General features: G+C 35.8%; 4 protein-coding genes across 13 annotated transcripts; 1 reads left to right on the top strand and 3 right to left on the bottom strand.

The window, feature by feature from the left end:
- Positions 1-1,550: 1,550 nt before the first annotated feature.
- Positions 1,551-3,834, bottom strand: LOC18586340 (complex 1 protein, LYR family protein). 3 transcript variants are annotated; one of them, XR_001929928.2, is made up of 4 exons: positions 3,694-3,834; positions 3,229-3,468; positions 2,172-2,574; positions 1,551-2,047 (listed from the first exon to the last, which is right to left on the bottom strand). XR_001929928.2 is itself a non-coding variant. In XM_018129545.2 (3 exons), the coding sequence occupies exons 2-3, from the start codon at positions 3,448-3,450 to the stop codon at positions 2,461-2,463; spliced, it is 336 nt and encodes a 111-aa protein (XP_017985034.2). In that variant the 5' UTR covers positions 3,451-3,468; positions 3,694-3,834; the 3' UTR covers positions 2,079-2,460. The 3 variants fall into 3 exon arrangements, 1 of the variants encoding a protein (XP_017985034.2); XR_001929927.2 differs by having other exon boundaries at positions 1,551-2,034; XM_018129545.2 differs by lacking the exon at positions 1,551-2,047 and having other exon boundaries at positions 2,079-2,574.
- A 12-nt stretch (positions 3,835-3,846) lies between these two features.
- Positions 3,847-10,034, top strand: LOC18586339 (golgi-to-ER traffic-like protein). 2 transcript variants are annotated; one of them, XM_007009667.3, is made up of 12 exons: positions 3,847-3,979; positions 4,437-4,516; positions 4,657-4,735; positions 5,322-5,403; positions 5,642-5,792; positions 6,360-6,450; positions 6,939-7,022; positions 7,571-7,617; positions 8,267-8,395; positions 9,034-9,118; positions 9,324-9,404; positions 9,735-10,034. In XM_007009667.3, the coding sequence occupies exons 1-12, from the start codon at positions 3,932-3,934 to the stop codon at positions 9,741-9,743; spliced, it is 966 nt and encodes a 321-aa protein (XP_007009729.2). In that variant the 5' UTR covers positions 3,847-3,931; the 3' UTR covers positions 9,744-10,034. The 2 variants fall into 2 exon arrangements, with proteins under 2 accessions (XP_007009729.2, XP_088658564.1); XM_088802438.1 differs by lacking the exon at positions 9,735-10,034 and having other exon boundaries at positions 9,324-9,443.
- A 1,300-nt stretch (positions 10,035-11,334) lies between these two features.
- On the bottom strand, positions 11,335-15,319 carry LOC18586336 (uncharacterized). 2 transcript variants are annotated; one of them, XM_088802437.1, is made up of 8 exons: positions 15,153-15,319; positions 14,594-14,761; positions 14,304-14,486; positions 13,959-14,225; positions 13,529-13,653; positions 13,206-13,362; positions 12,507-13,120; positions 11,335-12,393 (listed from the first exon to the last, which is right to left on the bottom strand). In XM_088802437.1, exons 1-8 carry the CDS (start codon positions 15,193-15,195, stop codon positions 11,794-11,796), a joined length of 2,157 nt encoding a protein of 718 aa, XP_088658563.1. In that variant the 5' UTR covers positions 15,196-15,319; the 3' UTR covers positions 11,335-11,793. The 2 variants fall into 2 exon arrangements, with proteins under 2 accessions (XP_088658563.1, XP_017984717.2); XM_018129228.2 differs by having other exon boundaries at positions 14,594-14,758.
- A 4,351-nt stretch (positions 15,320-19,670) lies between these two features.
- LOC18586334 (uncharacterized) lies at positions 19,671-26,579 on the bottom strand. 6 transcript variants are annotated; one of them, XR_016028881.1, is made up of 7 exons: positions 26,344-26,579; positions 25,068-25,893; positions 24,894-24,952; positions 24,715-24,814; positions 20,748-24,614; positions 20,371-20,504; positions 19,671-20,083 (listed from the first exon to the last, which is right to left on the bottom strand). XR_016028881.1 is itself a non-coding variant. In XM_088810686.1 (7 exons), exons 2-6 carry the CDS (start codon positions 25,879-25,881, stop codon positions 20,728-20,730), a joined length of 4,794 nt encoding a protein of 1,597 aa, XP_088666812.1. In that variant the 5' UTR covers positions 25,882-25,893; positions 26,344-26,579; the 3' UTR covers positions 19,671-20,083; positions 20,693-20,727. The 6 variants fall into 6 exon arrangements, 5 of the variants coding, with proteins under 5 accessions (XP_088666812.1, XP_017984714.2, XP_017984713.2 ...); XM_088810686.1 differs by lacking the exon at positions 20,371-20,504 and having other exon boundaries at positions 20,693-21,478; positions 21,545-24,614; XM_018129225.2 differs by lacking the exon at positions 20,371-20,504 and having other exon boundaries at positions 20,693-24,614; positions 25,068-25,925.
- Positions 26,580-27,746: the final 1,167 nt, after the last annotated feature.

The following is a 27,746-nucleotide window of genomic DNA, read 5'->3' as shown; positions in this document are numbered from 1 at the left end:
GTTTGCTTAAAAAGGCCGGTGGCAAAATTAGAAAGACAAAGATGACACGTGGCACCTGATTGACACGTGTATTGGTTTTCGCCGATTTTCTAGCGTCTTTCTTTTGACTCGTGAAAAAATGCTACTCAACGTGTTGAAATTTACATATAAATTTTATAAATTTTGATATATTATCCATGTATAATATTATATAACTTATTTTAACAATATAAAAATTTTAAAAATTCTTTCAAATAAATATTTGTAAAATTATGAATATTTATTTTTAAAAATTTTCAACTTTTAAATTTAGGGTCAATTGGGAATGAAGGAAATTTTTTAAAAAAAAGAATAATTTTATAAACTCTAATGACATGCCTGGTTCACTGAAAAAAATATAATAAGAATAGAATAGTCATTTCAAGAAAATAGAATAGAAGAAGAATAGCCATTATGTAAATTGATTTATGGAAATGAAATAGGATAAAAATTGCTATTATTATTTATTCCATTATTTGGTTAGCAGGAATAATTTTAAGAATAGTTAAGGAATAATGGATAAATGATAAAAATATCTTTTATTAAAATTTAAAGATTTTTTAATTAAAAAATAAAAAAAACTATGATGAGAAATAAATACTCTTTATTAAAATTAAAAAATTTATTTTGTTAAAAGATAAAAATATTCTGAGTAATAAAATCAAAATAAATTTTACTATAATTAAATAATATTTTCACCAAAATATAAATATTTTTTATTATAATTTAATAATATTTTGTATTAGAAGATAATTAAACCTTTTATTATAATTAAATAATATTTAATATTAAAAGATAAAATATATTCTTCATTAAATTTAAATAATCCTAAATAATATTCTTTGTTACATTTATTATATTCAAATAATAATATTAAGTAATATGCTTTATAATATTTAAATATTTTCATTTTCTTTTTTTTGAAAATGAAGTAAAAAATTTTGTCTTTTGTGCTTTAGAGAGAGGAGTGAGTAAGAGAGAGAAAAAAATAGGTTTAGTATTTTTTATAAAATAATTTTTTAAATTGTAAAATAGTATATTTATCTAATCAATTTTTTTTCTTATTCTCAACAATTTGGAATAGCTATTACTAATGGAGGCCTTGGTAATAACTATTCAGGCTTCTCTTGGAATGATTATTCTGAAGAATAACCATTCCATTGAACCAAATGCAACTTTATCTCAAAAATGAGAATAGGGGAGAAATGACTATTCCATTCCCCCCAACCAAGCATGCTCTAAATATTTAGAAAGTCGAAAAGTTATTCCTCATATAAAATCTATTACGAGTCAACGGGGAAAAACATTCATTGATCGGTATAAGAAATTTTCTTCAATAAGATCAGCTATTATTTCTCAACGACGTGCAACATTTAATTCATTGATTTATATATATATATATATAGTATGGCAAATCTTGTGAGTAAGAAAGTGCATGAAAAAAGACAAATTTGGATGCTGAGATTTCCTATTGGGTTTTGTTGCCTCATTAGTGGATGGAGCTTTCAGGGAGGTGAAGTGAGACATTGGTATCAATTGTATAAAATTTAGTAGAGAATTCAAAAAGATCACAGAGAACAAGAGAAGGACACTGAAACCTTGATGGAAATAGACTTCAAGGGTTAAGTCTGGCTTGTTCACTAACTAATGCAGTCCGATTCAGTAAGAAAATGTGCAGGCCAAGTGAGCATCAATGACAGAACCCTGTGCAGCTACAAATTCTAAAAACCTGTGGCACTCAAGGGAGTTTTGCTCCGACAAGTTCCACATAGAAAAGCCTGCTGTACCAAGGTGTTAGGGCCAATGGTAGGTGCAGATGTTTCTTATTGAACTAAAAGAGTTTGCTGTTGATTTCTGTTGACATGGATCCTTTCAATCATGTTATTTTGTGTTCAAAGATGCAATTTATGGGCACAGCTTGGATCAGGAATTTGATAGAACAACCACAATAGGAACACTACTGCTGGGAAATGGAGATACACAAAATGCCAGAACTCCATCGAGGTGAACACTTAACTGAAAATGATAACTACAATAATATCAGGAGATTCGACCAAGGATCACAATACATCAGGCAGAACATCTTGGATAAGATCAATAGTTAACTTGTCTCATAAAAACTAACTTATGAATTATATGAAATAGCATGATACCTGATGAAGAAAAACAGATAATCATCTCCTCCCTAGCTTCAAACAGCATAAACTTTTAACAAAACAGCTCCTTGCAGCTTCTTCAAGGCTCAAGCAGCATTAACGAGTTTAATTCAGTCATAATAAAAAAAAAGTCAATCAAACCAGGGTTTCAATTGGTTGGCAGGGCACAAATTATAGATATAAATGACAAGGATCTGTTCCAACTGAATTCACACCAATTATAGAATGAGGAAGGCAAAATTCTCCCCTTGACGAAGAGGATGATGAAAATTATCAGCCACTGATATCAAGGCTGATAAACTTCAGGAAGCTGAAGGCCAACACTAGCAGCTGATTTTCCAAGTATTCTTTTCATTTCATCTGACCTATCTACTGCTATATTGTAAGAGAACAATAAGTCCTGCCAAATAAATATCAAAACCAGAAGAAAATCACATACATTTCTACAAAAAAAAATTCAGGCATTTAAAATGAACAAAAATTAAGCATTAAGTGGTAGCATAAACGGGTATAAATTCCCATAGTCCATACAAGAAACATGAGAAAAACTAGAGAAATCATAACTATATCCTCCTTAGAGAAACCAGTGACAGGAATCTTAAAGCCTATTAATCAATTGATAGGTCTTACAAGAAAATTTCATGACTTTCATGCATCTTTCAATTAGCAAAACCATGCCATATTCCCAAAACAGATCCTCCAATAACCAATACAAAACCAGGATATTTAGGCTCCTTTGGATTGTTAGTTTTGCTGTTTACTTCTTGTTTTAAGAAGCAAACAGCAAAAAGCAGGTTTGATTATAAAAAATAAACAATGTTTCTGAACAATTAGAGATAAGAAAATTTACATTTTGTGAATAACAAAATACATAGTTTCGCTTAAACAACACCAAAAAACTTATTTTTGAATAGTTTTACATATTAACAAATCTTAAAGAAAAGCAAAACATTCTATAAAAAACGAAAAAAACAATTAGCAAAAGCAACAATCAGCATAGCAGACAAAATTAGATATGTGAGACTAAAACCAAAGCAGTAAAAGGTAGCAATACCTTGTGATGATGCACACTGTTAAGTAAAAAAGTATAATCATTGGCAAGCTTGATTTTTTGGGTAACCAAAGAAGGGTCTGAAAGTTGACAGTTTTTCCTAAATTCTTGTGTAACATACTCACGAAAATGCTTCTTGTAATCTTCATTTCCAATGTGTTTTTTCACTGCTTTGAGAAGGTCACGATATACTTTAACTGCTGCCAAAGCTTGTTGAGAACTCATTGTCAAGCCCTTCAATCTCTATATATAAAAAAATAAACCTTGCAAAGTTAAAACTAACTCTCTCAGGAATTTTATCAAACAGTTAGAAGAAATGCTGTAAGTCTGATTGAATTTTGAGTTTCAATCTATTCAAGCATAGATTTTGAGAGAAACCCAGAAATTCAAATGCTTTAAACTAAACATTAACACAAGAAAGTGAAAGAAAAGAATTCCCAAGCAGAGAGAACTGAAGAGAGAGTTCACCTTTGATCAGAGTTGTCCCCTTTTTTTTTTTCCTGCTTTTATTATTTTTATTAACTATTTATTTCCTAAAAGCCCAAGCCATAAGTTGAAAAGGGCCCAGCCCATTTTTGGGTTTTGTTTCGATTCTTCGTGATTGAACGTTGATCAAAGCAAAGCTAGCAAGCTTAAGAAAGGCCAGAAAAAATCAGATCTTCTCATTGAAAAAGAAGAAGAAAGAGGAAATCAAGTAAAAGCGAAAATGTCAAGAGAGAAGCCTAAAAGAGCCACTCTTCCTCCTGTTCAAGAGGTATTCTTTCTCTTATTTTTCTTATCATTGCTTTCAACAATTTGTTTTTGTTCTATTGAAGAAAAATGGAGTGACCCGTCTGTTTGTTTGATGAGAAACTGAGGGCAAACTGATAATTTTGAATTATTTGAAACATTTTCATATTTGGGTACTAAGGCTTTGTTTGTCTGGTAAGACAATGGGGGTGGTGGCTGTTGGGTGGAAACTTTCATTTAAAAGAAAGAAAATTTTTTCATCCCTGGGTTTTTCATATTAAGTGCTTCCTTACATTCTAGTTGTGGAAAAATTGTAATCTTTGAAGAGACAAAAGCTTTTATTTTTTAAAAAATTAAGAGAGAGCCATTATTGCAATTTTTTAAATTGAAGAGAGGAGTTTTTTAACTATGGTTGGACTTAATTTTTACGGTGATGACTGATTCCTAATAGCATTGATTTTTGCTTTTGATATTAAATGCAGAATATTGATAAATTAGAGAAAGCTATAAACGTGGGCAATTTCTATGGAGCTCAGCAGATGTACAAGTCTATCAGTGCACGGTATGAGGGTCTGTCAATTTCTCAAATTTATGGCAGCGAGCAATTTGAGTTTTCCATTTTTGTTCTTCAGACCATGTTCGGTATTTTCTTTTGCTTTGAAAGAATTATCATTGATTATGAAACATTCATATTTGTTTCAGATATGTGTCTGCTCAAAGATATTCTGAGGCCTTGGATTTGCTTCATTCAGGTGCATGCCTCCAGTTGAAGCATGGCCAGGTTATTATTTTCTTCCAAGTACATTGATCCTGAGTTTGTTAGTCAAGGTTTTTCACAAAGTTGTATGCAGTTGAATCTGGTTGTTTGAAATGTGGCTTCTGAATGAATTGGAGGATTGGCTACTAGTCTACCTGGTTTTATCTCCCTAGGATAGTCTTAAGCTTAGAATCTGGATTATTGGAGATTTGGATAGGGTAGTGTAACAATTAGATTGAATCAAGTATACGATGACATCAATTCAGTAATTGCAAATATTTCATGATTAACACCCTTTACATTCATGGTTGATCTTCCTCTTAGTCAAAATATAACGTAAGATGTAAGAATGATGCAAATTAGTGCAGCAAAGGCTACATATATTAGCTATCTTGTGGAGCCCAATATTCCATGATCGAAAGGCTAAGAACTTTCCTTTTAATATATTTTATTGGATTTTACTTGATAATACTCATTAAAGATTGTGCTGCAATGGAAACTAGAGGCTATATGAAATTTGCATGAGGAAATTTATTGTGCTGGTCTATTGGATTGTTGTTCTTTACTTTGTAATCCATTGCATTGAAGTCATGGGGATGAATATTTTCAGGTTACTTGTGGGGCAGAGCTTGCAGTCTTGTTTGTTGAGACACTTGTCAAAGGGAAAATTCCTTTTGACGAAGATATTCTTGGTCAGTGCATGCCTTGTCTTGTAATTTGATTTCCTTATAAGCACAAGTTGTGATGAATAGTTTATTGATTCTCGCTTCTCTTATTCTGGTGACTTAAGTATCTTTTATATGAAAAAGAAAAACCTTGAAGCTATATACCATTTTATATAAAGGCTTCCGTGTTTACTGACCATAGCTGTTTGGTTCATTTAATTCTGCTACTTCTGTTGTTGTGATTGTGACAAAATGTAAATGTTAGACCGTGTCAGGAAAATCTATAAGATGTTTCCTCAGATTCCAGTGCCTAGTAACTTGGGGGATGATGATGATGTTCAAGAACTTACTGAAGCTCTTGGGGCAGCAAAAACACGTGTTGAGGGCTGCTCATCATTCTTACGAGCTGCTATAAAGTGAGACATCATTATATATAGTATACTGTTGAAGTTACCATTGATGGTTATATAGAAAATAATGCATTTTCGCAGCTTAGTCTGGGCTATTTCTCTTCATTTCTTGACAGTTAAACTGTTGAAGGGATCTGCTAATTGTACATCAACATCAGCAACTTTCTTTCTTTTAATGATTGCTTTGCTATGTATTCAAGAGAAAATGCCTTGAAATTTACTAGAAGGATTGTCCAATTGCTCTTATACCAGTCTGGTCATATTTTTGAAGTGAATTGTGGGACAATGTTCAGCCTGTCCCCTTGTCCTGTTTTTTCTGGTAAATAAATTTATTTGATAGATGAATCACAACCTCTCTAGATTGTGATTAAAAGATACTGCAATGTCGCATTATGTGTGGAGGCATAAGATTAGGCTGTTTATGATCTTACGTTTTAATTAGTAAGATAATATAAAATTGAAGGATATGATAACAGGGGACAGAATAAAAGTTTTTTTTTTATTTTAATTTTGAACTGTGTTAAGTAGTAATGCATATTTGCCCTGAACTGTTTTTCTTATTTTGGATTTCAGGTGGTCTGCCGAGTTTGGTGCTCCCAGGAATGGTGATCCACAACTACATGTGATGCTGGCTGAATACATATATTCTGAATCTCCTGAGTTGGTAGGTTTGGGAGTAAATGATTAGGCTTTGGTTGTACTACTTCAATCACACATTTGTTCTTGTCCCTTGCTCACCTTGCTTTGAATTTGTATCATGAAGTTTCTCTTTATCCTGATTTACAGGGTGAAGAGAAATGCAAAAATACATTATGTTTTGATGGTTTGTGCAAGACGTGCATTGTACAGTAGTGACCAACTTAAAGTTGTGTAAGAAATTGCATTATTATTACATGAGACATTCATTTTTTTTTTTTGCATGTGTGCCTGCACACCAAAAAGCTAAAAAAAAAAAAGTGTTGTTAGAGTACTTTATCTAATAGTGTATTTGATAAGGCAACAAAAGATGTATGAAGCAAGTCTATTTATTTAGTGTTTGAGTTGAATATAGTTGCTTTCTAGGATTTTATGATATGATATCATGTCTGAATGTCAATATTCTAAAGGGCGTGCTTGTGCATCTCAACAATCATATGATGCTTCTTTTTGCAGGACATGGCTAGAGTGTCATATCATTTTGTTAGAGGAAACAACCCAAAGAAGTTTGCGTCTACCTTAGTGAATTTCATGGGCAAGGTTAATTTTCTTCTCATTCTCTATCCTTCTCATGTAGATGGTTTGAGGCACACTAATCAAAATCATATTTCCTTGTGTAACAGTACAATATATAACAGCTGAAAATTAATATAGATGCATAATAGTTTGTTTGGTAGATATATTATGGAAAATATCAATCATCTTGAGATTTGGTTGCATGTTACTCCTGCAAGGGAGATTGTACATCTAAGCCTATTACTTATTATTGTTGAAATTATTTATCAGTTCTAAGCCTCTTTTCTATCTTTCTCAACTGAGCCTTTGAATCATTCCAAAGGTTAAGCTATACAAATCTGTTCTTTACTTCAATGATGAGTTCTTAAATAATTCAAAATTTTGGATTGAGAAACTATGCTTATTTAAGGAATTAAAGTATTAAACTATTGGTTGTTAAATATGCATGGAAGATGGCATAACTCAATCAATGTTCTTCTATTTCAAGTTCCAACTCTACCAATGACTCTAGGTTTTACATTTCCTTTGATACTTATTTAATGCGATTAACTGATATGCTTTTCAACATGCAGTGTTATCCCGGTGAAGATGATATAGTCATTGCAAGAGCAGTTCTTATGTAAGCCCACTGAATAACTGCTGACTTGGCCGGTGATTTTATTGTTCCTATTGCCACTACTGTTGAAGGCTCAATCAATAATATGGAACCCTGTAATCTTGACCTTACAGCTTAAATTGAAAACTCTATGGTCAATAATATATCATGTCTTCCATTTGTTCCCCTTTCAAAGTGGTCCCTTGTACTTTTATAAAGTTAAATTGATAATTTAACATTCCATTTTGGCAGCATTAGAAAAAATGCACTAAGCAATTTCAACATATATAGGAGTTTCTTTATCTAATTTCAAAAAATATGAATATTTCCTATTGATATCAAAAGTAGATTGGATGATGGGATTAAAACTTTGGGTTCATCGCTTGATCTTCTAGCATATTTTGATTATGTGAGTAGGCTAAATGAAATCCATGAATAAAATCATTCAACTGAGTTATACTGATGTGCCGTATTTTTGTCTTATGTTTCTTTTGTCACATAAATCAGTTGAATTTTCCTATGAGACTGTTATAGATTTCCATAAATGATAGTGATTTTTGTTTTTTCTCAATCTTGACACGTTCATACCAGGCAATAAAATGAGACTGTTACTTTTTCTTGTAATCTAGTATAAATTGTGTACTAATGAAGCAAATTTACTTTTGCACGGTAGGTATTTGTCTATGGGTAATCTTAGAGATGCTAATTACCTTATGGATGAATTAAAGAGACAAGTGACATCCCAGGAGCTTGATTTCCCCCAATCGGATTTGGTTCAGTTTATCACTTTTCTCTTGCAAACGTAAGTTATTTTCTTTTATTCCCTCATCAATTCATTCTCCATCTATAGGGAGGGAACAGCCCTACTATCCTTAATGCAAGTAGGTCTGGATGCAATGCTGTTGAATATAACGTGTAGTAATAATGCTGATATTACTGCTCTGCTTTGTCATTTTAGGGAAGTTGGTATTCTCTATAAGCTAATTAAGGTTGATATTAATTCATTTACCTCCACCTTCCAACTGGCATAAATTTGCATCAATGCAGAGAAATTTTTTGGGGGATTAGGGGAAAGGGCTGGGGGATCAGCACTGCATCTTTTCTTTGACCAAGTCTGTAAGTGGTCAAACAAGGTTTATGTGCTTGGATTGAATTTCCTTGGATTGAGTATAATTACTGATAACAGAAAGTATAACCAAACCTGCCCTCATCTCCAAACCATACAATAACTGTTTATTTGGTTTGGGGACCTATATAAACAATAAAATGCAACCATGATTGTTAGTAATGCTAGTGTTTTACATTTTAACCCATCAAACGCAATCATCAATTAAAACCACTATGGTCAATTTTGGGCTTAAAGGTAGGCTACCATATTCTTTCTATGTTTGATATGCAAAACACGGTCTAATTTGATCTGAAGACACTTTGATGCTGCAGGTTGGAAAGAGATGCCTTGCCACTTTTTAATATGTTGAGAGTGAATTACAAGTCTAGCATAGACAGAGAACCTGCATTCATTGAGGTGGGCAATCATTTCTGCCAATTGGAATCTCTAATTGTTATTTCCTCTCCTGTAAAACAAGTTTTCCACTTTATTTTCAGTTCCCAACTGAGATTTAACTGTTTTCATATATCTGCTAAGTGGCCTTCATTTATTAATTTCTTCATCCCTTTGGCTTAGAGTAAGCTTACATGTATGGGATTCTAACACAAACTTGGTGGTTCAGTTGCTAGATGATATTGGAGAAAAGTTCTATGGTGTACGGCGTAGAAATCCCCTACAAGGGATGTTTGGGGACTTATTGAAGGTGATCATCTACATATCTAACTGAAACTCTTACAATTGTTATGCTTGTTTGCATTTTAAGAAATTCCTGGCATAAAAAGCCATCTTATTGAATAAATCGTCTGTGAACTGAAGATTGAAAGCTTATCACCTGGTTCAATGCAATTAGGCTCTATATCTTTTATCTATCTACCTTTCATTGGATAGGTATGTGAGGCTACATTTCAGTTAACAACTTCTTTTCAATTATAAACGTCCCAAAAATAACATTGGCCTTTTAAGAAACAGAAACTAAAATATGTGTCTGGGAAGGATTCTCACCTGGAATGCTTTTAACTTATTATTTATGCAGATGATGTGATGAGTAATAACATGGCAGCAGCTCAAATCCCTTGGTGCCTTGACACATCCAGAATGCTGGTTTCATTGTGCCTTTGATTTGGAACTTTCGGATTCGTTTGATACTTGAGAAGTAATTTCCTTTTATGCCAAAATAGTTGAAATACTTGTAATATTATTTCCCATTTATAGGGGAGTCTTATCCTGTAAACCAAGAAAAACTATAGTAATTGCTTACAGTACAAAATCTTTACCTTGCACACTAGATGGAATCATTCTTGGTTAATCAAATTTTGCCTCTTCCATTGTCTTATTTGCCTCATCCAGTAGCTCACGGTTATTAAGGTTGAATCGTTTCATTGTCATTGTTCCTTTAAAAAAACTGTGAACAAGTAGTGTTGATTAAACCAACTGAGACTGTGATATTAACAAAAGTGTTAGTGCAATACTCTCCTACTAGCAGAAATCATGGGTTTCAAATGATGAATTTGCACTCTTGGCCCTGCGCTTTTCCGACATTGCAGGATATCACTTTTTTCCCTTGCTTGTCTATGCAGATGGATGTTCTCTAGCAGCAAACCTTTGCCATTTTTCTTGACTTCGCCACACCTTGAGTTTATGGCTTTTATGAAAGAAGGTTTTAGAGCGGAACCACGTATCTGTATTGCAGCCCTCTAAAGCCGCGTCAAGGTCACTGCTAGCTCTATGCCACAAAAGGATCATTGCTTTGGCAAGACCAAGGCCCCTGCTGACTTCATTCATGCACCCAGGGTACTTTATTATCAGGAGAGGGGCCGATGGTAGGCCAAAGGATGTTCATTAGTACTTGCTGGGAAAATCGATTGATCTACAAAATGAACATTGCATGTTAATAGCCACAGTTGCAAATATGCAGACATAAAATACTGGAATAAAAAAGAAAAACAATCCAACAGGACAGCATACATGTAAATGTTTGAGTCTCTGACTGGATTCAACAACTTGCTGTCAAGAAAAATGGCAATGAAGTTTTTCAAGTCATACAGTGTCCACCATTCTGATGTGATGGATAGATGTAACATTTGGGTGTTAAACAATGAAGGGAACTGGACCAAACTATTAAAACGTTGGACTTCTTGCAGGACTTGAAAGGATGTTCAGGTTTTGGAAAATGGTAAGGTATTCCTTTATGACCTTGATACCAGTTACAGATATCAGGACTAAAACCAGGAAAGCTTGGGGTCCTTTTCAGGTTCACACATACGAGGAGAGTCTTGTTGCTATGGGTAGAGAGTAACTAAAACTCTAGCCTTTCATGCCATCTAGCTAGCTGTTGCTTTGTTTTAGTTTTATACAAATGTTTACAGTTTCTCCAATCCTTGTAAGGACATGTTTGTGCATGGTTAGTCAAAAAGGGCATTAAGGCTTTTGAAACTACTTTTTGTTCTTTCAATCCCAACAGGGTGTATGCCTATGAAAGAGGTATCTTTAGTTCTCAAATGCCATAGCCCTCCAAATTGTGTAGAGTGCTGAAATTGCATGGTTGTTTCCTACTCTCAAGGTTGTTCAACCCTTGCTCATTTCTTCCTTCTGTTGTTCATAGGTCAGACACATAGACGTCCACGTGACAAAAATAATGATAAAATCATTTAGCTTTTTAAACTGAAATTTACACTGAAGTTAATCTTTATCAATAATCTCAAAGAGCAAGATTTTGGAAGCCACAATTCTTCCCTCATATTTACTTTATATGACGCGAAAGGAATCAGAGGAAGTTTGTCAGATTGGCAAGGGGGGAATAACACTCCTAAGTTTGCTGCTACCACTCAGGATCAAAACCTTGGTCTGCATCATACCAAATTCTGATTTTTTTTCCTTTTTACTTGTTTTCTGTTTGTTTTTTGCTTCATTCTAATCAACTGACTCTTATTGGTCTCACTGCTTTCTAATGGCAGCTTGTTCCTCTGTTGTAGGACTTTCCTGCTTGCTTTGGATGAATATGAGAGACAGAGAGACTATTGAAAACCTCTTACTCCATTAAACTTTTGGTGATGGAATTACTGTGTCAGACTGTATACTAAATGATCTGCCGCTTAAAATTCTATAACTAAATCCCCTCTGAAATCAATGGCTTCAATCTGCTTACTTAGAACATCGACTTCATTCTCAAAACTAAATAAATTTTCTTTGTCATCTGAATGCAGCTGATTTTCCAAAGGGTGTCCACTAGCAGCTTCATTCTGATTCGGAGATGACTTCACAATTTGGTTGGCATGTCCCTGGCTGTCAGGTCCAGTGATTTCTTTTGAATAAGATCCCAGACCATCAGTTTTCAAGCCATTTCCACTACTGCACTCACAGGATGAATCAGTCCCGGCCATGAAACTTGTGGCAAAAGAGCTTGTCATGGTCCCAGATAATGTAAATTCTTGACATGCTTTTTCTCCTTCAAGCTGGACAGAACAACAAGGCTTGATACCCTTGGAGGTTTGGTTTCCAATTTGTTGAGAACCCATCTTTCTCTCGTTCATATTGCTAGTCCTTGTTGATGTTCTTGGTGGCTGAAATTTACCAACTCTGCCTCTATTTGAATTGCCATTAGGATGATGCAGGCCACTTCTAGTTTTAGAAGTACTTTGCATACCAGAATGAAACTTTAGACCTCCATTTGGGGTTAATGCACTAAAATTTTCCTGTTAACAGAAAGATGTCATTCAACAGGAAGAATGTGAGGTAAAACTCAGTGATACTGACTAACCAATGGAATAAAGCAAATAGATAAGACAACGAACATAAAGTAACTAACCACATCAAAAAATCCAATCTTTGGCGATGGCATTCGAAGGCCAGAAGGTTTTATTTCTCTTGAAACAGCTGGAGGTAAAGGACTACTTCCCTTTGAGACTCCATTAACATCTTGATATGCCAACCTTGTTTTTTTACTTTCATTTCGAACAAAGGGTCGATCACAAGATCGATTCTTGGTATGTGATCCTTGAGAAGCAGCAGAAACCCCTCTTCTGAAAGCAATATCCACGCTTGTTGAAGAATTGCTAGATACATAATTCCCAGAAGTTGATGATTCAGCAGACCAGCAACCAACAGAGCTAGAAAGTGATGTGAAAGAGGAGTTCAGTGTGGATGGTAAATGAGTAGGATGAGTAGAATCCAACAGTTTGTTTTTGCTTCTAGTTAAGGATCTACAAGGAGTCCTAGAGCTTGAATCACAAGCAGCCAAATCATTCTTTCTTCTCAGCGAATTTGGAGATTTAGCAATTGGAGTAGACTGAGTGCACTCAGATCGTCCAAAATCTCTGGAGGCAATGCGCAAAAGTGAAGAAGCTGGTTCTGGAGATAGTGTTAAACTGGGAATAACACTACATGAGTCACCAAAACAAGGTTTCTTTGACATAATTTGTCCTGCAAAAGTCAAACAAGAATTCTGAATAAACTTTATCTTAAAGGAAAACTGAGCGAGAAAATAAAAATTTATGGCAATGTTTACCAGATGCAGCTTTTCTGATTTTTTTTTCCATTTTCAAGTGGTTTGCACCCAAAGATGCTCTTTTGGTTGCAGCAGCTGTTAGAGGGTTGGCCTGGCTGAATGTCTTCGACGGCTTAAGAGAAGATGAAGTATTCTGTTCTCCACATTGAGTAGCATGCTTTTTGGTCCAGCAAGTAATAATATCAAGTCAGTCATATCTAAAAGTCTTGTTCATAACAACTCGGCTTTGCATTGACAACGAAGGAAGATGCAGCAATCACTGTAAAGGCCTGGCACAGCTTATGTATCATTGTCACAATTTCACTACACTCAACTAAACATACCTTTGCTCGTGGGGGATTGGTAGCTTCGTTTGCTATCTTTGCCACTCCATGCATGCCAACAGTTTGCCTTCTGAAAGCTGGCAAGGGTTTAATCTGAAATTTTGTAGTATCCAGCCTTTTTGAAGCTGCAAAGAAGCAGCAGCACTAAGAAGTATACGGGGAAAAAACCCAAGAACCAAATACATATCATCCACAAATGCACGAGATGATTAGACAACATACATCTAGTTATTATTATTAAAGTAGGAGGATGACTTTTTTCCTTGGTAATCCTAACTAAGCCTCTAGTATGCAAGTTACATGCACGAAGAAAAACACAACTTTACAATCAAACCTAGAAGCCTAAAATGCATCAACATGCAAACTTGACATGAATGATTGCATCCGTGAAGTTCCCAGTAAAGATATGATCAAAGCAGCAGACACCTACAATGGGGATTTTGTCTGCCTCTTTGGCTTTGGAGGTTGCAACTTGAATTTACCAAATTGTATGCTTTGATTGATTTGTGCATGGATGCTCTCATATCATCAAAAAGATCAAACTCAAGACTTGCCAAGGAGTAATCACTATCTATTGTAGAGTTTGAGTCAGCAGACTTCCAAAATTCTTCTTCAATTCCAGGAAGTATATGATTTTGTGTTTCGGACTTCTTATATCCTTTGTTAACCATAGACAACTCTTCCGGATCCAATACCCCTAAGCATGAAAAGAATTGAGTATCAACTAGAAAAACATATGAGGCAAAATAGCTAAAAGACTTGTGAAGAAGCATACCTGCATTAGTAAAAAAGGCACTATCCCAAGCTAAACTTCTTCGGACAACACACTCACCAATTCTACTTGCCGCCAAGGACTCAGAAGGTAAATCATTTGCTTCCTTGAGCTCGGATTGAGAATCTCCATTGTCTCCATCATGAAAATTCAATGTCTCAAACAACTCTTCAGGATCCAAAACTCCTGAGCATATGAACAACTTGCAATTCAATGAATCATGAATGACTTGAAAACCCTCAATAATGATATAAAAGCACTTGGAATTTTTTTTTTCAGTCCTAAAACAAAACCTGGACTGGTGAAAAAGGCACTATCCCAAGCCAAACTCTTGCGCAAATCATACTTAGACTCGAATTGATCAGGCTTTTCTTCTTCCCTTTTCCATGGTGCATCTTTTGCTGCCTCAATTAGCCTAAATCCATCAATATCAACCTTCTTTCTGTTCCTTGAAGCCTCTGCTAAATTAGTAGTTCATCAACAAGTCCATTTATAATATATATATATATATATATATAATAAAAGAAAGGGAATGGTCAATCAGATTGAATCCTGATATCACTCCAACTTTAAGGACTTAAAAATAAACTTTTGCAAAATAATTCAATCCTACTATCATTAAAAAAAAAACAAAATGATTCTTTTTCTGTAATGGAATTGACTAATTTGAAGATCGTCATTTTATTCTTTCCTAAAAATTTATTATTTACTGATAGATAATAAAACCCAAGAATTTAAAACAAGAAAAAAAATAAGAATCACAAAGAATTCAAGGAAGTGTTTATTATCTTTCCTTTGTTTTTCTCAACATCCAAACAACAAAAATAACCAAAACCAAAAGAAATAGCGTACCAGGGAGTTGAAATTCCCGCAAAACACTTCTTTTAGATGACATTCCTTCTTCAAGATTTCTCCTTTTAATTTCTTTTTTCCTTCTGGTCTTGGAGGCATATAAAGACAATAAAAGAGAAAGAAGAAACAGAGAGAGAGAGAGAGAGAGAGAGAGAGAGAGAGAGAGAGAGAAAGAGAGGGAAAAGTGAAGAACTTTTAAAAAATTTAGGAAATGAAAAGATTTTAACTGATCAAATTGTAATTATTACTAATTAATTAATTATTAGGTGGCATAATTGTAGCAGATGTTTTGTGCATGATTTAGGATAAGAAGATTCTAACTTTTGTCTTAAATTGGGAATTATAATAAGCTGACCTGATCTAGGAAGTTATTTCATCAAAAGCAAATGAAAACTTGACACATATACAATTCCAATTAAATATTATTTATTGAATAGTTTTCTCCAAAATAAAGAAAGCCCAAATTTTGTTGTACTCATTACATCCTTAGAATTAGGAAAAAAGAAAGAAAGTGATAGGTTTTTAAATTAATTCAAATATGAGATATAAATATTTATTAATAGGAAAGGTAAATTATTAATACTATATTATTATTTTTATTTATTTTAATTTTTATATGTTTGTTAATTAAGTTAATGCATGTTAAGTCATGGCATCAATTCACTTACAAAATTATATAAAATTAGTATAGAATTATAGAATTATGTAATTATCAATACATGTTACTCTGCTTTTATTTGGGTTATTGGGTTATGGGCTTTCATTGGTAAGCAGAAAAAGTTTTCTCAAAGAGTAGTCCATAAGACCTGTTCTAGCACAGAGTGGAATATAAGCTTCTCATGCTCTACTAATCAAAGATACAAATTTCTCATGCCTGGAAAAACTCAGATGAGGAACCAGAGCATAAGCTGGGGCTGCAATTTCAATTCATGCATGATACAGAGGCATAGAAAACAGATAGGCAGCTTGATTCTACAATGCAATTCTCCTAGTCCTCAAGGATAGCATCCATGGAAAGGTCATCATCTAAAATGCTATTATATTACACTAGCTGGAGCATGTGGATAAACACCATGCAGCTTATAGCATAATTTAAGAAAGAAAGAATCCGAGCTGAAGATTCAAGTTGCACCAATGGAGCTGTCTGTCTGGTTGCCTTCTTCAGTGGCAAGTTGAATCAACCCTACCAGCACCATACCGACATCAGAACTTCAGGATGTGTTCTTGCCTAAAACAATTGCATCAAAAGAATAAGAACAAGATAAGAACAGTAGGAGAAACTGATGCAGATAAATAAAAGAGCAGAATATGTTAGCAAAACACCAGTCATTATGCACTGTTCATAGTTTATTTATCTACTTCACACCACTAAAACACTGAATTAACTATATTTGGTGTAATCCCATGATGCAGGCATCTCCAACAAAACGACATGGATTCAATATGAACATCTAATTTAAAACCACCAATTCCCACCTCATAGCTAAATCATTCAAATAAGGTAAAAACAAGATATACCAACCCAACTAGCCCAGAGATCTATTCACTTCTGGCTCTCAAAATGAAAAATAGCAGCTGCTTCTATTACTACCATTGGCACTTAATGGTGGCATATATAGATTTAGTAATTTCATTATCTTACACCTCTTCTCCCCCTGTAAACACCCAAAACCATAGTAATCAAATGATTTAAGTGCAAGAGATGATCTTCTATAACTGTTTTGATTAAACCAACTGTGAAAACTGTGAAAATGTCAAAGTCTTGATTAAACCAACTGAACCGGTGATAAACTAGCAAGAGTATAATTGCAATACTCTCCTACTAGCAGAATTCATGATTTTCAAAGAATGAATTTGCACTCTTGGCCCTGCTCTTTTCCTACATTGCAGGATATCACTTTTTTCCCTTGCTTGCCTACGCAGATGATGTTCTCTAACAGCAAATCCCTGCCATTTTTCTTGACGCAACCAAAGGAGTGGGCTGACATTGCCACACCTCGGTTTTATGGCTTTTATGAAGGAAGGTTTTGAAGCAGAACCACCTATCTATATCGCAGCCCTCTAGAGCCGCTTCAAGGTCGGTGCTAGCTCTATGCCACAAAAGGATCACTGCTTTGGCAAGACCAAGACCCCTGCTGATACCATTCATGTGCCCAGAGTACTTTATTATCAGGAAAGGGGCCGATAGTTGGCCAAAGTATGTTCATTTCACTTAGTAATTGCAGGGAAAATCGATTTATCGACAAAATGAACATTGCATGTTAATAGCCACAGTGGCAAATATACAGACATAAAAGAGTGGAATAAAAAGGAAAAACAAACCAACAGGACAGCATACATGTAAATGGTCTGTGACTGGATTCAACAACTTGCTGTCAAGAAAAATGGCAATGAAGTTTTTCAAGTCATACAGTGCCCACCATTCTGATGTGATGGATAGAAGTAACATTTGGGCGTTAAACAATGAAGGGAATTGGACCAAACTTCTATAAAATTTGACCTCTTGCAGGACTTAAAAGGATGTTTAGGTTTTGGAAAAATGGTAAGGTATTCCTTTATCACCTTGATACCAGTTAGATATATCAGGACTAAAACCAGGAAAGCTTGGGATCCTCTTCAGGTTCACACATACGAGGAGAGTCTTGTTGCTATGGGTAGAAAGTAGCTAAAACTCTAGCCTTTCATGCCATCTAGCTAGCTGTTGTTTTGTTTTAGTTTATACAAATGTTTACAGATTTTCCAATCCCTGTAAGGACATGTATGTGCATGGTTAGTCAAAAAGGGTATTAAGGCTTTGGGAACTACATTTTGTTCTTTCGATTGCTCCATCCTAACAGGGTGTATGCCTGTGAAAGAGGTATCTTTAGTTCTCAAATGCCATAGCCCCCAAATTGTGTGGAATGCTGAAAGTCCATGGTTGTTTCCCCCTGTCAAAATTGTTCAAGAACCCTTGCTCATTTCTTCCTTCTGTCGCTTTACAGTATTTAACTTTTGATGTGCTGTTGGAGTTAGGCTCCGCTTGCAATACTCTTTAATGTGAAAAGTTAGTTTTCAATTTGGCAAAGTAGTGCTGTGTGCTAGTTACATGTCTTTTACTTTGTGGTTATTTATTTTCTTTTATTTAGTGGTTATTTGGTTTCTCATATTAGCCATGTTTTGACAGTAAAAGCAAATGTAAAGGACAACCCACAAACTTAGTGGTGTGGTAATCCCAAGTTGTGCTATTTATTTTTTTTTAATTTTATCAGTTTATTTTTTAATATTATCTTTTTTAAGGTTATAAAAGTTGTTATACTTATGAATGAAACTGAAACTGTGAGTGATTACCTTCCTCTTTTTGTTTTTTAGCACTAAATAACCTCTTAAGTTTATCAGAATTTTAACAGGTGTCATTCCTTTCAGTCCCAACGTCATAGGTCCAGACACATGGATGTCACCTAATCTCAAAGAGCAATATTTTGGCAGCTACAATTCTTCCCTCATATTTACTTTAGATGGAGGGAAAGGGAATCAGAGGAAGTTTGGCAGATTAGCAAACGGGGACTAACACTCCTAAGTTTGCTGCTACCACTCAGTATCAAAGCCCTTGTCTGCATCATACCAATTTCTGATTGTTTTTTTCTTTTTACTTGTTCTCTGTTGTAGGACTTTCCTGCTTGCTGTGGATGAGAGAGAGAGAGTATTGAAAACACTCTTAGTCCATTAAACTTTTGGTGATAGAATTACTGTGTCAGACTGAATACTAAATGATCTGCCGCTTAAAATTCTATAACTAAATCCCCTCTCAAATCAATGGCTTCAATCTGCTTACTTAGACCATCGACTTCATTCTGAAAACTAAATAAATTTTCTTTGTCATCTGAATGCAGCTGATTTTCCAAAGAGTGTCCACTAGGATCTTCAGTCTGATTCAGAGATGACTTCACAATTTGGTTGGCATGTCCCTGGCTGTCAGGTCCAACGTCTTCCTTTGAACAAGATCCCAGACCATCAGTTTTCAAGCCATATCCACTACTCCACTCAAAGGATGAGCCAGTCCAGGCCATGAAACTTGTGGCAAGAGAGCTTGTAATGGTCCCAGATAATGTGAATTCTTGACGTGTTTTTTCTCCTTCAAGCTGGACAGTACAACAAGGCTTGATACCCTTGGAGGTTTGGTTTCCTGTTTGTTGAGAACCTATCTTTTTCTCCTTCACATTTGCAATTCGCCATATTTCCATAACAAAGTACTGCATGAATGATACATTCCTGCACCAAATCAATCTTTAATTGATTTTTTAGTTCCATACAGCACATTAAAATTGCTATTAGACAAGTTTTAATTATTTTAACAAAGAACTTACATCTATCACAATTGTTTATTATAATTTACACATCCGTTGCATCCCACGGGCCTTATTCTAATTTCATATAATTAATAATGCATGTTACTTGCTCTGCTTTTATTTGAGTTATTGGGTTATGGGCTTTCATTGATAAACAGAAGAAGTTCTCTCAACGAGTTGTCCACAAAGCCTGTTCTAGCAAAGAGTGGAATATAAGCCTCATGCTCTATTCATCAAAGATATAAATTCTCATGCCTGGAAAAACTCAGATGAGGAACCAAAGCATAAGCTGGGGCAGCAATTTCAATACATGCATGATAAGGAGGCATAAAAAACAGATAGGCAGCTTGATTCTACAATGCAATTCTCCTAGTCCTCAGGGATAGCATCCATGAAAAGGTCATCTAAAATGCTACTATATTACACTAGCCGGAGCATGTGGATAAACACCATGCAGCTTATAGCATAATTTAAGAAAGAAAGAATCCGAGCTGAAGATTCAAGTTGCACCAATGGAGCTGTCTGTCTGATTGCCGTCTTCAGTGGCAAGTTGAATCAACCCTACCAGCACCATACCAACATCAGAACTTCAGGATGTGTTCGCGCCTAAAACAATTGCATCAAAAGAATAAGAATACAATTAAAACAGTAGAAGAAACTGATGCAGATAAATAAAAGAGCAGAATATGCTAGAAAACACCAGTCATTATGCACTATTCATAGTTTATTTATCCGACTTCAAACCACTAAAACACTGAATTAACTATATTTGGTGTAATCCCATGATGCAGGCATGTAGCTCCGTGCTCTAACAAAACAAGATGGATTCAATATGAACATCGAATATAAAACCACCAATCCCCACCTCATAGGTAAAAATAAAATATACCAACCCAATTAGCTCAGAGATCTATTCACTTCAGCCTCTCAAAATGTAGAATAGCAGCTGCTCCTATTACTACCATTTCCACTTAGTGGTGGCATATATAGATCTAGTAATTTCATTATCTTTACACCTCTTCTCCCCCTGAAAACACCCAAAACCATAGTAATCAAATGATTTAAGTGCAAGAAATTAAAAGAATCACTTGAACCACACTCTTAGATGGTCTTTGATAACTGGTTCGATTGTGCAAAGCCAGAAGAGAGCAATTATCATAATTTGAACAACATCAAGATAAAAACTTTCATGCAGATAGGACCGCAAGGCAATACCTGAAATTTCCAGGTAACTTTTGACAGTGACGATATTAAGTGGCAGATTCCTCACCTTCAGCCACAGCAGGGGGCAAAGTCTCCATTCCCATAGTTGTGGAAACAGTTGATGGTTCCTCACCTGTAGTTGTAAGAACAGTCGAAGCTTCCAAACCCAACGTTGTGGGAATAGCCACAGTTTCCTCGCCCAAGGTTGTGGGAATAGTCGAAGTTTCCTCAGTCACGGTTATCGGATTAGTTGGAATTTCCTCAGCCAAGGTTGTTGGAATAGTAGAAGTTTCCTCACCCAAGGTTGTGGAATTAGTTGAAGTTTCCTCACCCAAGGTTTTGGGAATACTTTCAGTTTCCTTGCCCAAGGTGGTGGGAATAGTCGCAGTTTCCTCACCCAAGGTTGTGGGAATAGTTGGAGTTTTCTCAGCCAAGGTTGTGGGAACAGCTAGAGTTTCTTCATGCAAGGTTGTAGGAATAGTTGTAGTTTCCTCAACCAAGGTTGCAAGAACGGTTGTAGTTTCCTCAGCGACAATTGTAGGAATGGTCTGAGTTTCCTGACCCAGGGTTACAGTGATGGTCGAAATTTCATCGCTCAAGGTTGGAGGAATGGCAGGAGTTTCTTCACCCAAGGTTGGAGGAATGACTGGAGTTTCTTTGTCCAAGGTTGAAGGAATGACTGGAGTTTCTGCACCCAATGTCGTGTGTAAGTCAGGAGTTTCTTGGCCCAAGGTTATGGTAATGGTAGGGGTTTCTTCTGCCAAGGTCACAGGATAGATAGGAGTTTCTTCGCCCAAGGTTGAGGGAATGGTAAGAATTTCTTCACCCAAGGTTGTGGGAACGCTAGGCGTTTCTTCATCCAAGCTTGTGGGAATGCTAGGAGTTTCTTCACCCAAGCTTGCGAGAATGCTAGGAGTTTCTTCACCTAAGGTAGCCATGCTTGAAGTCTCCTCATCTAGACTTACATTAACCATTGAGGTTTCCCCACCCAAAGTTGTGGTGATGGTTGAAGTTTCTTTGCTCAAGGTTGTGGTTATAAATGAATCTTCCTCACCCATGGGTGTGGCAACTGTTGAGGTTTGCTCACTAATAGTTGTAACAACTGTTGAAAATTGTTCACCTACAGTTGTGGCAACCATAAAAGATTGGTCACCAATAGTTGTAGCAACACCCATAGTTCCCTCACCTGTGGTAGAGGCAATGGGCAATGTTTCCTCATACATGGTTGTGGCAATGATTGAAGCTCCATCACCTAAGGTTGTGGGAATGGCCAAAGTGTCGTCACCTAAGGATGAGGCTATCATCGAAGATTCCTCATGGAAAGTAGTAGCAATGGATAAAGTGTCCTCACCAAGGGTTGAAACCATGAAAGAAGCTTCCTCGCCTAGGCTTGGGGCAATGAGTGAAGTTTCACTCAGTGATGAGGCAACAAGTCCATGGTCCCCACCTAGGGTTGAAGCCATGAGTGGAGTCTCCTCAGCTAGGGTCGGAGCATACAATGAAGCTTTGAATGATTCAGATATAGTGTAGTTGAGTTGATAATTTACAGCCACTGACCCAAAGATGTTGAACTTTCCTGCACTATTGTAGGCAACTTCCGCATCAGATGATCTTCTAAAAACAACTCTGGCACGGCTGGTTTCACGATCAACTTCTGTCTCAGATTCCTTTAATGGTCCAAAGTGCTTGAACATCTTATTTAGCTTTGTTTCTGAAGGAACAGAATTAATCTCAGAGAAGTTCATAACAAGTTCTGCCGGGGCCCTCTCATCAACATAGCCAGGGGGTTTTTCTGCTGTCAGATCGTGATTGACATCAGAATATCGTTTCCGTGACTTACGGCCTTTTTGAAGTGGTTTCTCTAATTCAACAGGCACAATTTGATATTGTCCCCTTCCATTTCCATGTAATGGGTGCTCTTCAGAACCATTTTGGACTATTCTGTCAGTCCAATAAGTGTCATTCATGTCCTCAAACTCAAAAGTTTCTGGAAACCCAATGATAGAATTGGGTGACTTCTTCCTTTTGCCACCTGCTTTGTCCCCAGGAAGCTGATCCACAACCAATGAATCTCTGAAATCAGAAAAGAAGCTAATAAAAATATTAAAAGAACTGTAACTTTTCATCGGATCACATGCTGCCAAGTGAAGTTGTGATAGCAACTCGTCTAGTGATGAGTATTCAGCTGTAACATTCATCCTCTTTCGCTGGGCATCTTCAGAATTATCAAAGGGAACATCATACCCATCTGCAGCAGTATTTTCACTGCCTCCATCAAGCTTACCCTTTGGAATCAACGGAGATCCAGTCATTTGGCTAGCAGCTCTACGGATACATTCACCAATTTTAAAGGATGGCTTTGGGAAATGGGGTGTGGTTAAAGACACTTTGGCAAGGGAAATTGTCTTCCTCCCTTCCTGCACCACTGAGTCGTCAAAAGAATCAACAGCCTTTCTTTTCTTGCCAGATGATGATGAAGGGAGCCTATTAGCTATCCCATCAGTCCCATTTTCAACATCAGGAGAATCAAATGTCTCATCCATCAATTCAGACAAGCTTCTTTCCTTTTTACTAGGATATAATCCATCCTTCAGATTATGCTTACGTTTAAGGTAAGAGCTTCTCTGAGACATTGAAGTCTCCTGGCCAGTGGAAATTTGCTCCGCATCTGTATCCATAGGTGTAGTATGCTCAATTTCCTCGCCAAAGTACATATTCTCTTCAGAATGTGAGGTATTTGCTTCATTTTCACTTAACCCTCCACAGGATTGGAATTCTGGCAGTTGATGATAACCTTTTAAACGATAGAATGCCAACAATTGGGCTTTAACAATTACAAGGTCAAGCCGATCACCCCCACCAGCTGGAGACTCTGCTAAGGCTTTCATATAGTCAACTAATTTGTCAGGTTCAAAAGAACTAGCACTCAAAGACACATCAACACCATCTCTTATACTTGATTCTTGCCGAACTCCCGTATTCTCAACTTTTTGAAATTTTATCTTGTCATAGGCGTCCTGCGGCATGCAAGAGCAAGCCAAACCCAGCTCTGCCCGTCTAGAGACTTCTTCCAAAGCACAATTGACCGCATTCTGGAATGACTCCGAATTACTCTGCTTCTCTATCTGAGAGAAATGAGTTCGAAATGGCTTCAAAAGAGATGCTTCATTCCAAGCAAAAGTTCGATCCCCAAAGTAGGCAACCAAAAAGCAATCCTTCTTATGATACTTCACTGCCTTCTCAGAAGCATCTGATGGATCAAATATTTGTCCTGGCCACCATGGATGGCTCCTCACCTTACCCCAGACTAAACCAGACACAGAAAACTCACCTTCTTCCTCTGACAGCAGCAGGTACTTAGCTTGATGGACCTTTACTGCACTTGCACACTTTAGAACTGTCCGTTTGACAGTCTTTTCATCAATGTTAGTTGGCTGTTCAGAATCAGTATCATGTTCTTCAACTTCCATTTCTTGCACTTGGTCTAAACCATCTTGTTCAGCACCAGTAACTTGTTCTTCAACATACAAATCTTGCCCTACACTTGAATCATCCTCAGAAACTGAACTCTTAGCTAGCTGATCTTCATTTCCCGAGGAATGTAATACCTTATCTGAAGCAACAGAGGTAGATATTTGGTTTGAAACATTGTTATTGACTTTCAATACTTCACCTCCATCACTACCAACAAATGCATCTTTTTGGTGACCCAACAATTCTGAACCTTCACATGCATTTTTGTGATTTTCAGTGCCAATGCCCACTGTCTCAACTTTAATAGAATCTTCTTGAACTTTAACATCTTGCTCTGCATCAGAACCAACAATTTTGGCATCAGAATTCTGGTTTTCAACATCCACTGCTTCCCCCATACATAAATCAACTTCCTCTCCCCTGTCAATGTCTGTGCCAGCCTTTAAGCTTAGGTCATTTCCTGAGGAAGACAAAATCCTATCCGAATCAACATTGTTGGAACCAGCAAAGAGAGTCAAATTAAAAAAAATATAGTACATAATCAACTCTTGCAACTTCACCTGTAGCATGATTTTTAATGATCTGGTGAGAAGTATTAACTTCCATCTGGCATTGCTCAGAATCAGTACCCTGCTTGTCAATTTCCATGTTCAAACTAACCTGCATATAATAATGAGTCAGGATGGATCAAAGCACCTTTTCATTTTTTACTGTCACCCTAACCAGATTGTGGAAGTACCTTCTCGTCCAATTGACCTTCAACAACCAATTCAGTTGGCTGAATCGAGGATACCAAATCTGCATGTATATTGTAGAGATTTTCAGTGCTACCACCAACTCTGAGACTCTGAAACTTCATTGCGTTCTTCAACTTGAAATTTCAAATTATGATCAAAAGCACTAAGTTTCATACCTTTAGCTTCACAGTGGGGAACATCTTCAACAGTAACCTGTGTCTTCACGTCCAAGGAATTGAAGTCTGCATCAACATCAGCAGCTTTCTTTGTTCGTCCAGATATAGTTTCACGAGCACCATCTGTGGTATTTAAATCTTCCCCATCAATAGTCATTGGAGCTTCATTGACAGCTTGAGTTTGCACATTTGAATCTTCAGAAGCAGCTGACAAACATACAACTGCACTCTGGTTTTCATGATTTAATTCATTGCCATCCAAATCACCAACTTTTTGTGTCTCCCGAGCTTGATTTGCATCTCCCCCACCTTTATCCATTCTGCTAGAAGGCTCTGCATTCTGACAAGCTTCTCCCCCTGCAGAACTATCAGGTGCACTAGAACCTTCAATCCCAGCTCCATTTACCTCATTCTGATCCTTACCCCTCTCAATTGCTGACAATGTTTCACCACACGAAACGTCGCTCCTTGAACCCAAATCACCAGCTGTATCATCTTCACCATCTAAACTAGTCAAATTACCCTCCAAACCAACTTCACCTGGCTCATCATGACCACAAACAGCTTCATCATTTGAATCACCCCCAACCCCACCTCCACCTCCCCCATCAGTAGTACAAATACCATCAACATAAACATGAGAACCCAAAACCTCCACCATTATATCATCTCCATTAATAGGACCTCCTTCCCCTCCTTCCTCAATCTGAACTTGACCCTCACAAGCCATTGTCTCAACCGCAGTTTCACTAACAGTTACTGAAGATTCCGTAACAATACTCCCTGAACCACCCTTCTCTTTTGCTTCATCCATTCAACAACCGATCTGGGTATTTTCCAAAATCATCAAAAATAAAGCTCCAAGATTGAAATTTAAAAAAGACAAAAAAAAAAAAACTGATAAGAGAGAATTTTATACCATAAACTATATGGATAAATCACAAGAGCAAAAAAGAGTTTAAGCCATTGGCTCAACCACAGTTTCACTAACAACAACTAGAATCCGTAGCATTACTAACTAAACCACCCTACTCTTCAGCTTCATCCATTTAAAAACTAATCTGGGTATCTCTCAAAATCATCAAAAAATTGAAAATTTCCACGAAAACAGTGGAAAATTTGATAAACCCTAACAAAAAACCCCTTACCCTAACACTAATAAAAACCCTTCATATGAAAGATCACAAGAAGCATGAAGGGAAAAGAAATTAAAAGAAGAAATCTTTACAGCATAAACTATAGAGATAACATAAAAAGGCAAAGAATTGACGTTTACCTTTGCTAGATCTTGGCAAGAAATATCAAAAGGGGTATGAGGGTTTGGGGTTTTGAAAGAGAGAAAGAAAAACAAAGTAACTTTCTTTCTTTCTTTTTTTCAATTTTTTTGGTTGGTTTTTGGGCAAAAGACCAAAGAGAGTTGGGGTATTCCTTTGAGAGAGATCCAAAGACAATAGAATAGAAACTAATAAGGCCCGAACATAATGGCTTCTTGTCCTTTCCACTTTTCAGTGATTGGTCATCACTCCCAGCAAAAAGAAAAATATATACGACTCCTAGTACTGTAGTACCATTCTTTTGTTTTTTGCATTCCTAAGGCTAAGGGTTCCACTAAACAGTTTTTGTGCATGTACGTGGCATCTTGGCATTGGATTTTCAGGGGATTTTCGTGACAGTCATTGTAGATTCATGTACTAAACAATATTTTTCTTTTATATCTTCCTTAGATTTTGCTATGTCAACTTATCAGTATTATAATATTAATAGAAAACTGATGAGAGTGTTGAATTAGTACAGTATAAGTATAAATAAATTAGTGCATCCCATAATTTACATTTAATTTAACATAAATGTATATTTTTTTTATTTTAAAAGTTATGAATAAACTATTAAATTACCATAAATATAGATATCGCAAAAAATATATACTTTTATATAAGAAAAAAAATAAAATACCGCATCTAAGTATTTAACTCATTAATTAATGTATTATCTTCTATCTAAATAGTAAGATTGGAATCTTCCTCTTTCAATTACAAAAAAAATAAAACAAAACAAAACAAAATATCCACCACCTAAAATGTCCTACCCGTTCCTCACAATTTCGGAAATCTCACTTATATTCGCATGTGCCAATCAACGGTAAAACTTGCAATATAGTGCGTATTTTGAATTATTAAAATTTTTTTTAATAATTTTATATTTTTTATTATATTTAATTAAAATTTTATATTTTATTTTAATTCAATTAATTAACTATAGGTATTCAATTAAGCACCCCTTCATCATTTGTAAAAGAAAAAAAAAATAGTTAATTCCAACTTTATTTCTCCTCATTTTGTCCTTTTTCCAAACTTGTACCAAGTAACAACAGACCACTGCATCTTGACTGGTCAGTCAAATTGGGTTGTGTTCGGAGGAGAAAAGAAACAGTTTTTCTGTCTGAAAAATCTTAATAGTATTTAGTAAGTCTGAGATCTTTTGACATATATATATATATATAATATAAAATTCAATATTTGAGATAATAAAATTATAAATATTTAAAATAAAATTTTAAAAAATTTATAAATTTTTAAAACTTTGGAGGGCGAGGGCTCCTACTAGCCCCCCTCCCTCCGCCTCTGAAAGTATTGTCATAATCCACATGTGAAATTTGTTTTATAATAACCATAATACTCC

The sequence above is a fragment of the Theobroma cacao genome, chromosome 10 (assembly GCF_053813885.1).
Source record: "Theobroma cacao isolate CCN51 chromosome 10, ASM5381388v1, whole genome shotgun sequence".
Lineage (NCBI taxonomy): Eukaryota > Viridiplantae > Streptophyta > Magnoliopsida > Malvales > Malvaceae > Theobroma > Theobroma cacao.
The sequence above is the reverse complement of the archived record's forward strand: the minus strand, read 5'-3'. Positions and strand labels throughout refer to the sequence as shown.

Bases quoted from the DNA above. Each gene is read 5' to 3' on its own strand.
- LOC18586340 (XM_018129545.2), bottom strand. From the start codon at position 3,450: ATGAGTTCTCAACAAGCTTTGGCAGCAGTTAAAGTATATCGTGACCTT. The intron at 2,575-3,228 runs GTATTGCTACCT...TTTATTTGGCAG, and splicing joins ACAGTGTGCATCATCACAAG to GACTTATTGTTCTCTTACAA.
- LOC18586339 (XM_088802438.1), top strand. From the start codon at position 3,932: ATGTCAAGAGAGAAGCCTAAAAGAGCCACTCTTCCTCCTGTTCAAGAG. The intron at 6,451-6,938 runs GTAGGTTTGGGA...TTCTTTTTGCAG, and splicing joins ATTCTGAATCTCCTGAGTTG to GACATGGCTAGAGTGTCATA. The intron at 8,396-9,033 runs GTAAGTTATTTT...TTGATGCTGCAG, and splicing joins ATCACTTTTCTCTTGCAAAC to GTTGGAAAGAGATGCCTTGC.
- LOC18586336 (XM_088802437.1), bottom strand. From the start codon at position 15,195: ATGTCATCTAAAAGAAGTGTTTTGCGGGAATTTCAACTCCCTG. The intron at 14,762-15,152 runs GTACGCTATTTC...CTACTAATTTAG, and splicing joins GCGGGAATTTCAACTCCCTG to CAGAGGCTTCAAGGAACAGA. The intron at 14,487-14,593 runs GTTTTGTTTTAG...TCATATGCTCAG, and splicing joins TGCCTTTTTCACCAGTCCAG to GAGTTTTGGATCCTGAAGAG.
- LOC18586334 (XM_018129225.2), bottom strand. From the start codon at position 25,881: ATGGATGAAGCAAAAGAGAAGGGTGGTTCAGGGAGTATTGTTACGGAA. The intron at 24,953-25,067 runs GTATGAAACTTA...ATATACATGCAG, and splicing joins TCCCCACTGTGAAGCTAAAG to ATTTGGTATCCTCGATTCAG. The intron at 24,815-24,893 runs GTACTTCCACAA...TATTATATGCAG, and splicing joins AAGGTCAATTGGACGAGAAG to GTTAGTTTGAACATGGAAAT.